This window comes from Mytilinidion resinicola, assembly GCF_010093595.1.
Source record: "Mytilinidion resinicola strain CBS 304.34 unplaced genomic scaffold BDZ99scaffold_3, whole genome shotgun sequence".
In the NCBI taxonomy this organism is placed as follows: domain Eukaryota; kingdom Fungi; phylum Ascomycota; class Dothideomycetes; order Mytilinidiales; family Mytilinidiaceae; genus Mytilinidion; species Mytilinidion resinicola.
In genome coordinates, this window is record NW_022985439.1 from 2,825,901 (window position 1) to 2,839,557 (window position 13,657).

The 13,657-nt window shown below is 51.5% G+C and overlaps 6 protein-coding genes across 6 annotated transcripts; 3 read left to right on the plus strand and 3 right to left on the minus strand.

The window, feature by feature from the left end:
• Positions 1–5: 5 nt before the first annotated feature.
• On the plus strand, positions 6–452 carry BDZ99DRAFT_459387 (uncharacterized protein). Its single transcript, XM_033719156.1, has one exon. It carries the CDS (start codon positions 13–15, stop codon positions 241–243), a length of 231 nt encoding a protein of 76 aa, XP_033582504.1. The 5' UTR covers positions 6–12; the 3' UTR covers positions 244–452.
• A 949-nt stretch (positions 453–1,401) lies between these two features.
• BDZ99DRAFT_459388 (putative cytochrome P450 oxidoreductase) lies at positions 1,402–3,886 on the minus strand. The gene is made up of 8 exons (XM_033719157.1): positions 3,565–3,886; positions 3,189–3,473; positions 2,973–3,108; positions 2,896–2,919; positions 2,355–2,833; positions 2,271–2,305; positions 2,042–2,218; positions 1,402–1,986 (listed from the first exon to the last, which is right to left on the minus strand). Exons 1-8 carry the CDS (start codon positions 3,729–3,731, stop codon positions 1,700–1,702), a joined length of 1,590 nt encoding a protein of 529 aa, XP_033582505.1. The 5' UTR covers positions 3,732–3,886; the 3' UTR covers positions 1,402–1,699.
• Positions 3,887–4,771: 885 nt separating this feature from the next.
• On the plus strand, positions 4,772–7,525 carry BDZ99DRAFT_198166 (uncharacterized protein). The gene is made up of 5 exons (XM_033713218.1): positions 4,772–4,788; positions 4,845–4,936; positions 4,990–5,037; positions 5,101–5,485; positions 5,534–7,525. The coding sequence occupies exons 3-5, from the start codon at positions 4,992–4,994 to the stop codon at positions 7,467–7,469; spliced, it is 2,367 nt and encodes a 788-aa protein (XP_033582506.1). The 5' UTR covers positions 4,772–4,788; positions 4,845–4,936; positions 4,990–4,991; the 3' UTR covers positions 7,470–7,525.
• BDZ99DRAFT_459390 (2,4-dichlorophenol 6-monooxygenase) lies at positions 7,274–9,729 on the minus strand. Its single transcript, XM_033719158.1, has 5 exons — positions 9,483–9,729; positions 8,596–9,430; positions 8,434–8,546; positions 8,298–8,370; positions 7,274–8,239 (listed from the first exon to the last, which is right to left on the minus strand). The coding sequence occupies exons 1-5, from the start codon at positions 9,628–9,630 to the stop codon at positions 7,582–7,584; spliced, it is 1,827 nt and encodes a 608-aa protein (XP_033582507.1). The 5' UTR covers positions 9,631–9,729; the 3' UTR covers positions 7,274–7,581.
• Positions 9,730–10,422: 693 nt separating this feature from the next.
• BDZ99DRAFT_435942 (Glyoxalase/Bleomycin resistance protein/Dihydroxybiphenyl dioxygenase) lies at positions 10,423–11,972 on the plus strand. The gene is made up of 6 exons (XM_033717508.1): positions 10,423–11,024; positions 11,083–11,128; positions 11,188–11,291; positions 11,358–11,602; positions 11,672–11,781; positions 11,834–11,972. The coding sequence occupies exons 1-6, from the start codon at positions 10,599–10,601 to the stop codon at positions 11,863–11,865; spliced, it is 963 nt and encodes a 320-aa protein (XP_033582508.1). The 5' UTR covers positions 10,423–10,598; the 3' UTR covers positions 11,866–11,972.
• Positions 11,973–12,069: 97 nt separating this feature from the next.
• BDZ99DRAFT_459393 (fumarylacetoacetate hydrolase domain-containing protein 2A) lies at positions 12,070–13,464 on the minus strand. The gene is made up of 3 exons (XM_033719159.1): positions 12,927–13,464; positions 12,529–12,874; positions 12,070–12,471 (listed from the first exon to the last, which is right to left on the minus strand). The coding sequence occupies exons 1-3, from the start codon at positions 13,119–13,121 to the stop codon at positions 12,152–12,154; spliced, it is 861 nt and encodes a 286-aa protein (XP_033582509.1). The 5' UTR covers positions 13,122–13,464; the 3' UTR covers positions 12,070–12,151.
• Between the last annotated feature and the right edge of the window lie 193 nt (positions 13,465–13,657).

Below are 13,657 nucleotides of genomic sequence, written 5' to 3' on the forward strand. Positions count from 1 at the left end.
CCACACATTACAATGGCCAACAACGCTGCCAACGCCGCCAATGAGGATTGGGAGACCCCAACCAAGGCCAAGGTTCAAGGCGCCATTGAATATAACAAGGCAAAGGGCATCACAGGGGAGAATGAAGATGTTTTCCGCAATTTCAAGGTCTTCTATGCACGGGGCTATTCTGCCTTTGTATGCTCAAAGACAACCCAAGAAGGCACCACAATAACCCAGATGTGGAGGAGAGAAAAGGCCTAAAGCAAATTATCGCCCTAAAAGAGATAAGAGAGCTTAAGAAGATTGTGGAAGAGGAGGGGTTCGAGGCACCGGCAATAACATAGAAGCAGAGCAGCTGGGGTATAAGGCTGGTTTTAAGTGCTCTAGGAGGACAATTTCGAGCGCTATAGGCACAATGAAGTACCACAAGTGCACAATGAAGTACCACAAGTGCATTGCCTGTTGCAGAGGATGGGTGAATGAATTAACAGCCAAACACCGATCCGAATAGGCAGAATATATGCTCAGGAAGGACCCAGAACCAGAGGACTGGCACTGGGTCAGGTTCTCTAATAAAGTTTGCTGGGGCATTAGACCCTAAGGAAAGCTTTAAATTATTAGGAAACCAGGCCAAAGATACTGTGCTGATTGCATCTAAGAGACGGATGATTACACGGTTAAGAATACTTAAAAAAGGCTTTATTTATAGGCTGTTTGTGAAGGGTGCAAGAGGCAACTAACGTGTACGCGTTGTATCCTATATACAGAAGAATAATAGTAAGGAAGAAGGAAAGCAGGGCAGGCCCGAGGAGAAAAGGGGGCTGCTCAGCCTCGTCCTCGTACGATGCTAGGTCGGTTCTGTCCTTAGCCTCTTAGCCACCGTTGAGGCTCTGCAAGCACCGTGCTACGGAGGCCGAGCCGTAGGAGCACCCACCAGGGCGCAGCCCATTACACTGTTGCTGGGTGGAATTTTAAGAGTCCACTCTTCTTTTACAATATTCCCTTAAATTTAAATGGAAAGATAACTATTAAGGTCTATTAAGACTATATCCTAGAGCCTCTTATAAAGCTTTAGATCTAAAGGGGTAACAACTCTATTCTAGAAGAGGATAGAGATGGCGGCTATAGCACAGGGAAAAAGAATATTGTTCAGACTTAGAAAGAGCAGAATAGGCTGGAGTACTACTTTAATATTCACAGTTTACCAGATCTAGCCCCTATTAAGAACTGCTGGCAGCCCCCAAAGCAGTATATCAGGAAGTCCCCTTACTGAGATGAGGATACCACAAGAGAATTGGTTTAAGAAGGATGGGATAAGGTTACAGTGAATTTCATTAATGAACGGGTGGATTCTATGCCCCTACGGCTTAAGTCAGTGATAGAGTTGGATGGAAGAATGACTGGCTTTTGATATATGTGCTCCTGGGAATTTATTCTAGCTGTAGATACATACAAATGTGATGGTGGTGGGCCATTTGGTTGCCAGTCAAATTTTCGGTGTATCGCATAACGTGTCACCCGCGTGCCGCCATCTCACATCCCAGCATTCACGAATCACTCATCTATTCATTCGACGATGCTTCACACCTAACAAACTCTAGATTGGGCCCGTTTCCGATCAAAAATTGCGACTTGACCCCAAAGCGATTCGACTGCGCTACAGAACACACTCTGAACCCCCGGTTTAAGATGCTACTATGCTCCTCCTTCTATACAATCAGTCGTACTGTTTCAAGAAATCCAACGCTTCGTTTTGCTCTTTACGAATGATCTCTACGTGCTTCTCGCTCCTGACTTTGATGTCGACTTTGAAGGGCAATGGTGCCTGAAGGATACCTGGATTATACGCCTCGGGATCCAGGTGCGACACTTTGCGCGTAATTGGATCCACTGGCTCTGAAAACTCAAAGGCCCAGAGCAGTTTTGCTGCTATGCGCCACATGTTACGTTCCGCAAGATGGATGCCTGGGCAGATTCGCCGGCCAGCACCGTAATTGTAGTGATGTTTTGGGTAGTCAGCATCGCCTTGCTTTGCACATCATGTTAGAGGGGTACGTATCTCGGTTCTCCCAATCTGGACTACCTGCATAGTCGTTTGCAAGTTTTGGGTGGTTAAGATATCGATCTGGGTTGAACTTTTCAGAATCTTCGTATATAGCGTCGGTGTGATGGATGGCCCAGGTGGGTATAAAGACGGTAGAATCCTTGGGTATCAACATTCCTTCATACTCATCATCTAGACAACGTCAGTAAACGTCACGTGAATTACACTTTTCCCGGCGACATACCTTGTCTGACTCGATGGGGCAATGCCGTAACGGCGCTAACAAGTCATCAGTAACAGTACCATTTTTGGAGTCATAGGAACCTACACAGGACGCCATCTCATTCCTTCTTTAATGATGCAGTTCATATACGGGAGACGGCTGAAGTCGGACCATAGAGGAGCCCTCTCTGTTCCACAAACCTCGTCAATCTCCTTTCTCGCTTTCCGTTGTACCTCGGGGTACAAAGCGAATGCCAAAATCAGGGTTAGTAGTTGAGCTGATGTAGTGTCTGCTCCTCCCTCAACAATCTCTCCCATAAGGTTGGTGAACGAATGCTGGCTGATTGACGGAGGCCACCCTTTTTTCTCATACTCATCCAAGAGACTGTCAATGATGCATACTCGACGATCGCCACGTGCACGCCGCTCCTCGACCAGTCGTCGAGCCTTTCCCCAAGTGCCGTCCATTGTCTTGCCAGCATCGATCGCTCGTTGTTTCCAAAATGCGAAAGAAGCCGGGATGTATTTCAACAGCGGGACATCATCGACCGGCGGATTTGCACCGGGTTCCATACATTCAGTCCACTAAATTCCATATTAGAAATCTGAGGTTTCAGTTACCGGATGAGTGGTATTTCGCTATTTACCTTTCCCATTACATCGTAGACGCCCTGCTCGTCATATTAGTTGCATAAACAGGAGGGCTCTAATATTCGTAACTTACGGTACCCCAAAACGAGTCATGCGTCTTAGCTCGAAATCCATAATTAATCGATGAAACTACCGAAGCCGTATATCTCTGGATTTCTTGGAAGAAATCCCCTGGTCGATCCAGCAAATTCGTCATCAGAACGGTCGCCCTGTAAGCTGTCAAAATCTGCTCCGTTCGGGAAGTGGCTCATGTCTTCGTGTTTCATGAGCATCAAAAGTATGAACTCACTCGGCTTCTTGGACACGAAAGTGCTTTTCATCCAATTGCTTTGGGGAGAAGTTGTGAGCAATGATCTTCCGCTTCTCTCTCCATGCCGCATCCATCTGTTCCAAAGCCAAATGATCACCTTTGGTGAGAAGCCAGCCGACATAGCTAGGTGGTCGATCGGAATAAATACTTCCTTTCTCGACGAGCAGTTTGTGGATAGCTTTCCGGTCGCAGAGAACAATGATGTTTGATGGCCCAACTTTCAGACTGAAGATGGAGCCATATTCCTTAGCCCATTGGCGGAACCTGTAAAAATTGGTGAGCCGGTTAAGCGTCCAAACTATTTATATTCTCTTGATTCTTGCAAGGTAATTTTCGCTGCAGAGCTAATACTTACTGCTTGAATAGGCCTGTGGATGGAATTTGATGGATGTTGCCAATCACTGGTAGAGTTGGAGGCCCTTTGGGCATACGAGGATCCCTTTTGCCGATTTGGAGCACCCGATAGATCAAAGCCGAGAGCGCAAGCACGACAAGCGCTGGCGTCACTGCTGTGTATGCCATCTTTTCCTGACTTCACAGAAAGACTTCCTCTAATTCGACTGTATTCACGAAAGTAGCTGCCAGCAGTCGTAAAGTAGCCAGGCAGCCATCTTGGATTATTCAGTCCCGAAGCTTCCCCAGGATTGATCACCCCGTAGAAACAGCGAAGAATGCGGAGATGGCCTGATGGGAGAGTAAGGGTGCGACGGGGCGATCGGGCTAACTCATAGTTATACCGTCCACATAATTAGACCGAAACCATCTACCGGGAATAGCAGGAAACCCAGACACCATGATTCAGGCTGCCGGCTTTCCATGTCACGTTCTTGGACGGGATTGCGCGGGCCTGGAAATGTGTTGGTCAACGCGAGTCAGTTGGCATCTCTTGCACCCAAGATTATTCACGTCCCCACGGGGCCCCGGAACTCGGAGCACCCAAGACCAGACCGCATGTTGAAAATCCTGGGGAAGATTGAGTGCCATGCCCCTGCGATTATTCAAGCGGAGGGTCGAATTTCTGGGCGAGTTTGACTCGGCTCTTCCGCCCACAAGAGCAACTTTCCGCCTGGGCAACTGCTCTCGCTCTGGAATGCTTTTGACCCCGCATCTCTGCAAGAATCATCGTCGCCGTGGCTGTGGGGTAGTCGCAGCAGCCTCGTCGTATTGCTGAAGGTATGGTCGGTATTGGAGGGCTAGCCCTAGACCGCCCTTGGCATCCTAGACGACGTCCACCGTGCTGCTGAAAACTACCGCTTGCCCTGTCACCCTTCATCTACATCTCTCATCTTGCCCGGCATCCTTGCCCCTTGATTCAGCCAGTGCCAGCTCGAAATCCCTTCTGCTTTTCTGGCCAGACGTGACACGCGCGCGCTTGTGGCAGCCGGCGCTGGAACGGCGGTCTCGACATTATGGCCCTTCCATCTCACGAAAGCAGTCATCAGACCTTGGCTAAGCTGGATGCGTTGCCTGAAAGAGCGCTTCTAGCATGCGAGTCTTGTCGGAGGTATGAGTCTAGATCGTGATATTCTACGACCAGAGTGCTCCGCTAACGTACCAGTGATAGGAGAAAGGCAAAATGGTCTGGAGAGCTTCAACGTGATGTTGCATTCCACTTGCTGATGCCTCTCGGTATAGCGACCGAACTCTTCCCAGCTGCCTTCTATGTGGCAAATCGTCTCAGCTGTGCGTGTATCCGCCCAAGAAGTTAAAACCGGGGCCCAAAGTTGGTCAGATTTGTCTCCATTCTTCCTGCAAGATCGACGCGTCTAATGATTGACAGGCATGTCTCAGAGAGGCCGCAAACGAGCTCGCTTCAATGGTTCACGGGGTAAGCAAAACGATGACGCCTGCAGTCAGTTCTTGGGGCGTAACTCTGGTTCTAACTGCACAGTATCGCCCGCAGATGCCCATAAAATTGAAACCAGAAGGGTTGAAAGCCCTAATCTACGACGTAATGACGCGCCCAGTTCTTCATCCAGGAGTCCAAACGAAGCCAGCGCTCATTGTGACAGTCCACTGCCGCCTTCTCCTCAGGCTACAGAAGAAGACATATCTAATGCGTCTGATTCGTCTGATACCGCGGCAATCAATTTCGTTCGTGCGATCAGTCTTTCTTCTATCATTCATCCAACCCACGAGAGTTGCTTGACTCCTCCGCCCAGCATCTCGGATGGATCGCCGTCGTCCGGATTCTTCATTAACCTTGCCGGAGCGCAAGATCTTATCATGCAAGCATGCCAAGCTTTGAACTTGTCAATCCGTACTCTCCAATCATTGTAAGTGCCTCCAGATTTCCGAACTGACTAATTTCTAATGGTTGACAGGATTGATGCATATTTTGAGAACATGACGTCGTTTTCGCTTTTTCATCAGCCCTCATTTGGAACCAAGATCCAGGAAATCAAGAACTTGTTGCACCTCAAGGCTTTGTTCGCGTCTATGTTCTCCTTTTCGGCTCGATTTGCGACAGATCGCTATCAAGGCACATACACGCATGAACCCCAGGAAAATTTGATGCACGAGCGCTTCCATGTCATTGCCCTTCAATGCATCAGGGAAGCCCGAGATGAATGTGGTGATGGGATTCCTCCCCTTTGTGTATTGCAGGCAATGGCCCTGAGCACCTTCTACCAGCTGACAATCGGAGTTCGAGGAAGAGCTTGGCGTTTATTAGGCTCTTGCGTTCGTGTTGCTTACGAGCTGCGGCTCCACCTGATTGATTACGAAGGTCAAGGACCGTCCTCTAAGGCGGGCATTGATCTTGCACGATGGTCCGCTAATGAAGAGAGACGACGCTGCTGGTGGGCCATCTGGGAAATGGATGTCTTTGCCAGCACTATTAGGAGATGTCCCACCGCGATTGATTGGAGTATCAATGACACGTATTTGCCTGTTACCGATGAGTATTGGTACAACAGCCGATACCACTCCAGCTGCTTTTTGGAAAAGAAACCAATGGACCGCTGGAAACGACTGCAAAAGTGCAACAATGAGAGCGCATCTGCCTGGTTCATTGTGCTTAACTCCATCATGAGAGACGCGCAAGTTTTATCCCGGGGAAACATGCAAGGGATTCTTCCAGATTCAGACCCAAACAACAACGTTGCCCAACTGACCCACTACTTCCGCAACAACTTTCGAAAGAAACGGTCGGAAGAAGATTCAACCAAGCTCACGCTCCTCATCCACGCCCTGCGATGCACTACATCTGTTCTCCCCGACTCTCTCGCCTACAACGGCGAAAGCCTCAGCTTTTCCACGAGCCCTTTTGTTCGAGCAAACGATCAATCCGACCACGACACGAAGCTTCTTCATAGCGCAAAATACGGCATCTACTTAATGACCCAGCTCGCACGCTTCATGATATACCACCACTACGCCTTTGGCGAAATCTCGTCGGGGACGATCTTCGCCGATAAACCGAGTAGTCCGACATTTGGTTGGACAGCAGCAGAGCAACAACACCCGACAAACTGCGAGGGACTTCGGAACTGCCTCGAGGCCGCCGACAACATCTCCGCTGTGACGCACCGCTGCGCTGACAATCACGTGAGATTCGTCAACCCCTTCCTAGCAAGCACAGTTTGGCTAGCGACATCGCTGCAGATATTGAAGAAAGTGGTTGCGCCTGAAAATCATACGGAGCTAAATGCATCGAAGAGCGAGGTGTTAAAGCTGAGCTGCCATCAGTACGTCCAGTTCTGGGGGACGCCGTTGGCATTGCTCGAAAATTTGGATACGCTTGAAGAGCGACTTATCACGCGGAAGAACGTGTCGAGTCATATGGAGAAAAGTCAGGAGGGGAAGAAGGCCCAAGTATTCAGACCGGTGTCGAAACCACATATCAACGGCTCTGGGTGCGCAGAACCACAGAGAATGAGTGTAGACTGGAGGAATAACGCTTCACGTCAAGGCTCTACAGGGGGTCTTGATATTGATGGAATGCCATTGTATCAGAGTCCGCAAACGGTCCACTCTGAATTCAACCCAGCGTCTCTAGGCTTGGTAGGTAGACCACCTAACGCTGGAAAGGCACCGTCCCAGACTTCTATCGACCAGGGACATGATCAGATTGCGCCTGGTGGTGTTATTGGCCATGACTTACGCCCACACGAACAACAAAACATTGATCACATGAGCTATCTCGACGCAGACACATTCATGGCTCTAGATTCACAGATAGGCGTCTCCGAGGACCTTGGCGACCGGTTTGCATGGTTTTTGGCGACGGATATGATGTCTGATTCGTTAACGCGGTAACACGTCCAGCTCCCACACCATAGTGCGTCTTCATGGCCAATAGTTTCTTGCTCTATGGAAGTTACGGACTCTTTCATTCGGTGATAGAAAGAGGGGATATATATAAGCGTATTCACTTCGACAAAATCGCCTTGATCACTTTTCCGAGCGCGGCCTCCGCATCTTCTGCTACCGCCTTACTCCGCCAGGCAACGAAGCGATCTGGTCGAATAAGAACACACCCAGAATCTTCGACTTCACGTACCCGCATCCAATCGAAGTACGGATCTTCGTAATCTTGATCGAAGCCGATTGAGTAGACTCGGATTGGGATACCCAGCTGTTCCGAGATCTTCGTCGCCGCGGGCTTCCATGCTTCGCCTCCGATGCCGGTGAAGAGTGTGAAGCCGCCTTTGCCAGCGAGATCGATGGTGCTGACTAGACCCGATGGAACAGCGGTGTTGAGCCATACGTGCGGCAGTCTCCGTCCCGGGATGGTGCTGGGGATGTGGTACAAAACCACATCCGAGTTTTCTATGGTTTGATTCAAAGAAGGGTCGTTGTCGGCCTGGATAGCACTCGATGCGTATACTTGATTCATCTCGATACCAAGACCGTGGAACTCGTGTTCACTCTGTGCAACCGCTTCTTGGAGCTTCTTTCGTGAGCTCCGGCCGACCTGGGAGTTTGTGGCTAGTTCTGAAAGGAGGGCTTTCCGCTCTGCAAGGGTGGGTAGGGTGATGCCTATGGCGTTCCAGATGTGGGCGTGATCGCGGAAGCCGTCGTTTGCTCTGTAAGATGGCGTCAGCATTCGAGACATCCTCATTTTTGAACCTCTCTTTTTGTTACCTTTTGACGATTGATTTGCCAACGGGCTGTCGCTCTTGGGAGTATGTGCTTAGAATTTCGGGTCCGGCTTTGTCTAGCATCACACCAATATGTCAACTATTTGGTCATTCTTTTACTTTTGGAGATCATCACTTACTCTGCATAACGTAGGCAATCTTCCAAGCTAGGTTGAAAGCATCTTGGATGCAAGTATTTGATCCAAGTCCGTTGAACGGCGGATGGCGATGGACAGCATCTCCGAGGCAGTATCTTTACTAACGTCAGTTTCCCACCCCGTGTTGAGAGGCTCGTAACTTACACTCGGCCTTTCGAGTAAGTCTCGGCCACAATTTCATTGATATTCCAAACATTGACTCTCAGAATCTCTGCAGGGGTATCGTCTCCAATCAACTCTCTTATTCTTCCCAGATACTCCTCCTTGGACGGACGTCTCGACAGATCACTTCCTGGCGATGGGAACAAGATGAACATCCACTCATGCCACGGCTTCACCATCCTGACAATAGACATCCACCCGAACTCGGGATGTTCCCGATCGGGTTGCATAATCCAATGCAGATTCCCCATCCGATGCTTCACCAAATGCGACAAATCCGCCTTCACCAGCACGTTAATCGCCGGTCCGCCACCCGGATGCTTGTCGAGGGGAATATCCAACTGGGTCATAATCTTGGACCGCGCCCCATCTGCACCAAACAGATACTTTGCTTTTATTGCATACGTCAGCTTTGTGATCTTGTCCTCAAGATGCGCAGTCACGCCGTCGGCGTCCTGCTCAAACGACTGGAACTCGGTGTTCCAGCGGATCTGGAAGCCATTCAAAGTAGCGTAGCGCACGAGCTCCGGCTCCAGCAGCGTTTGCGGCAAATCGACGGGGGAGCAGGGCGAGGCGCGCTCATACTCGCCTTTCCGGCGTGGGTCGTTGCCCCAGGAGTAGATGCGGGCGTATTCGCGGCCGGCCATGCTGTGCGCCCAACGCGTGTGCATCATGCAGTCGCCCTTCGTGGCAAGCTTTTCGGCGACGACGTCAAGGCCGATGTCACGCAGGCATTCCAGGGCGGCCATGCTGGTGATGTGGGCGCGGGGGGTGTCGGCGCTGGTGGAGTTGAGGTCCACGATTATGCCTTTAATGCCTGAGGAAAGGGATTAGCACGTGAGCTCCATGCTTGGGATGTCTTTTGTTACCATATGAAGAGAGGAAGCAGGCCAGCGAGGCACCCGCGGGCCCTGCACCAACGATAACGACGTCGGTGTGTACGGTTGTTACATCGCCATTTGTGGTAGCCCCGTCACCGTTCACAGCTGCAATGCTCGAGATCGTTTGCGGTGCCATGGCGACAATGCTTTGTGCTTCAGGTATCCTAATCGAAAAAGAAAGCGAAAGAGATTTGAAGCTGGCTGACTTAATAACCTTAAGAGTTAGCTGCACCGGGGGGCTCTAGAAAAGGGCCGAAAAGTCGAACACAGTTTGATAGCACTGCTCCCGACATCTCACGCGTCACGGCAGACACAAACACGTACTGTGGCACCACCCGTAACACGCGAACTCGAGTCAAGAGGTCCGGAAAGCAGTATCCTTGGTGGGCTCGCGCCACCATCGCGAACTAACCTAGGTAGTGGAGCCCCCTCTTTCGAACGATGCTATGGGCGTCGTTTTAAAAAATAGTCCATCCGAGGAGCTACCCCGCCATAGGAAGCGAAACCCTCCGCCGCTATAACTTGCATCATGGTCGTTCTATCGGAAAAATAACTCTGCTGCTTTCCCGCGTGAAGACCCTTTCAGCCGCAGAATCAGCATGACAACGCTGGTGCACCGACAAAAGCATCCCCCCGCTCCCCCCCACGTGCCCCGGCTTCTACCCCAGATTCCAATTCAGCCGAAGTTCGCGATCCGCCCGTCGTAAATTGCTCCGCTCGCTTCGGCACATCTTCCGTGCATGAGGGATCGCCAAGCGAGGGGGCTGGCGGCCGGCACTTCCATGATCGGTTCACGTGCCCGCTCAATTGCTACATCCCCGACCGCTGGGTCCCGACCATGTGGTGCGATTGCTCTCGCTGGCGTAAGCGGGCTGCTCTGCTCTTTAATCAATCGCAGACACAACCTCCAAGTCCCCCTCATATATTCTAGGCGAAAAGATTGTCTCACAGCGATCAACTCGAACTAGTGGGAACTGTCGCGGTTATTCCTCGTTTCCATTATAATAAGGCGTTTTGTTTCCCCGGGAATCGCTTATCAGTTTCCGAGTGGTAGTTTGTTTATAACAGGCGTACCGCCTACGTGGTTCGACAGTTCGAGAGAAAATGGCAGCCGACGCGCCCCCAGCGCCGCCCAAGATCAAGATCCTCCGCCTCGCCCACGTCTACTACAAGCATAAGAATATCGCTGCGGCGGAGCAATTCCTCAAGGACTTTGGGTTTCTGGAAACCGAGCGCGTGGGCAAGAAGATCTTCTACCGCGGATACGGGTCCGATCCGTTTGTGTACTGCGCGGAAGAGGGCGAGGAGGATGAGTTCGGTGGGACGGGGTGTGTGGTCGAGTCGATGGCGGACCTCGAGCTGGCGACCAAGACGATCGAGACGGCGAGTCCCATCTATGACTTGAAGACGCCTGGTGGAGGGAAGTGCGTCACGATTAAGGACCCGGTGGATGGGTGGCCGATGCATTTGGTGTTTGGCCAGACGCCCGTGGAGCCGAGTGCCGAGTTTGGCTATCTGGATTTTAACTTTGTAGGTCTTGAGGGATTGAAACGGGGGTATCAGACGAGGGAGCTGACTGGATATCTAGCCAGACGTGAAGCCGCGCAAGAACAAGTTTCAGAGATTCGAGAAAGGTGAGTTTGAGCATTCTAGATTGAAGGCGTTTTCAGCATGCTGACCTTCCATCCCCCAGGCCCCGCAATCGTCCACAAGATCGGCCATTTCGGAATGTGCGTGACGAACTTCGCAAAGACGTACGAGTTCTATACCACAAAGTTCAACTTTGTAGCGAGCGATGTACGTCCAATCCCCTTCTCCGCCAATCTCCTAGATTCGCCCGACCCAATCTAACACCCCAGGTAGCTCCAACACGAAGGCGACGGCGTAAACGTCCTCGCCTTCATGCACATCGACCTCGGCGAGGAATTCACAGACCACCACTCCTTCTTCATTTTCCAGGGACCCAAGAGCCACGTCCACCACTCCTCGTACGAAGTCCATGATTTCGACACCGAGGTGCTGGGCCACGACTGGCTGCGGCATAAGGGGTATAAGAACTGCTGGGGCGTGGGGAGGCATATTTTGGGGAGTCAGATATTTGACTATTGGTATGTTGATGTGCAGTGTTTAGCGGAGGATTCGGGATGAAGATGTGATTGATTGCTGATGATTGCCAGGTTCGATACGTCTGGATTCATTCTGGAGCACTACGTCGATGGGGATCAGGTGAACTGCCACCATGAGACGAAGGTCTCGCAGGCTGGGCCGGATGGGCTGCATGTTTGGGGTGAGTGATTAGTCCTGGGATATGAGGTTGAGGACGAATGCTAACGAGATAGGTCCTGATCTGCCCACTGGATTCTTGCAGTAGGTGTTGTAGGCTTAGATAGGGGTGGAGGAGAGGGTTTCATCAAGAGGATGGGTCGTTGGTAGGTACACATAGACTGTATGCAAGACCTGTCAAATACATGTTACGAGTAGTTCACGTGATCTCGACCTGCGTTAGATGATAACAGAAGATATTATTAATCGCGAAATGGCATACTTCATGAACAGCGGTGCACGAAGTTTATGTCTCTCAATATGCAACTTTCAAATCTATAATCTCCTCTACTCTATCTACGGACCCAGGCCCCTCCATGCAATGCCCCATACACTCACTCGTAATACACCTCATTCACCAACGTCCCAATCCCCTCAATCCACACCCGCATATCATCCTGCTTCTTCAGCCACAGCTTAGGCGTCCGCATCGCCCCAATCCCCGGCGGCGTCCCCAGCATAATCACCGTGCCGCGCTCCAGCGTCGTGCCCTGGGACAAAAACGCTATTGTGCGCGCAACTGAGAAGATGGCCTGCTTCGTGTTCGAATCCTGCACCACGTCGCCGTTGAGAATCGCCTTGATGCCCAGATTGCCCGGGTCGATCTCAGAGGGCGCGACGAGCACGGGGCCGATGGGTGCGGAGAGGTCGAGGCCTGGGGTTTATTAGTGCTGCGACAACGTCAAAGCGTGACTGTAGCATCCTAACATACCTTTTGAGAAACTCCACTGGCTGTTGCGGAACTGCTCGGTGCGCGCGCTGACGTCGTTGCCGGCCGTGTAGCCGAGCACGTAGTCGAGGGCCTTGTCCTCGGGGATGTCGCGGCCGTCTTTCGAGATGACGAGCGTGAGCTCGGCTTCGTAGTCGGTCGTCTCGTCCTGCACGAACTTTGGAATGCTGATTTTCTGCGGAAAGGGCCCGCTGAGCGCGGTCCGCGGCTTGATGAAGAGGACCGGGTGCGTGGGGATGGGCATGTTGGCTTCCTTGGCGTGGTCGTGGTAGTTCAGGCCCAGGCAGCGGATGAGCGGGACTTCGGACTTCTCGATGGGGGAGAGGAGCTGTGTGCATTGTTAGGGGAGAGTATGTTAGGTAGGGATTTGGGAGGCCAACCTGAGAGACCGTCAAGATCTTGTCGGTCACGACGCCATCGAAGATGGAGCCAGTCACCAGCTTCGCTTTGACCTCTTTCTTCTCGACGGTCGCGAGGCCTATGTCGGTCGTCTTCGCGGCATCGACCTGGCCGAGATGCACGAGGCCGTCTTCCACGGCGATGAAGCGGATCAGGTGGGTCCAGTTGGGGCTCATTTTTCTGAAGGTCGAGAGGTATCTCATGAAATAGATTGAAGTGAAGGGAAAGCTACGGAATGGATACTGGAGTTTCGTCTTTGGGGATTTAGAGATCTAGAATACACTAACTACGCAATCACACGTGCTGCCGTGGGGTGGAAGGACGGATAGTAGCAAGGACGGACTAATTATCACCAAGTGTGGATTCTAGGAAAGCGGCGAAAGTCGGTAAAGCAGGCATTTATAAGCTGTTCGTAATGGGCTGTGTGTGAATCCTCACATGGCAGTGCTCATTCTAGCTTCAGTTGGCGCCCTGGGATGTTTGGAGGGGTGATACGTTGGCTGGATATCTCGCCGTTTGGTGGGGAGGTGGGCAGGTTCCTGCGGAGCTCTCGGGCATGAGATATCCCGTCCGGCCCTGACTGCATTTGCACCCCCGACGCGGGGCATGGCAGGTTGCCTGCAAGCCTAGGGAGTTATAACCGAGCGAAACCGGCAAGGCCTGGTGAGGTATTCCGCTGTCTCTGAACTTCCTGACGCTTTTACCTTTATTA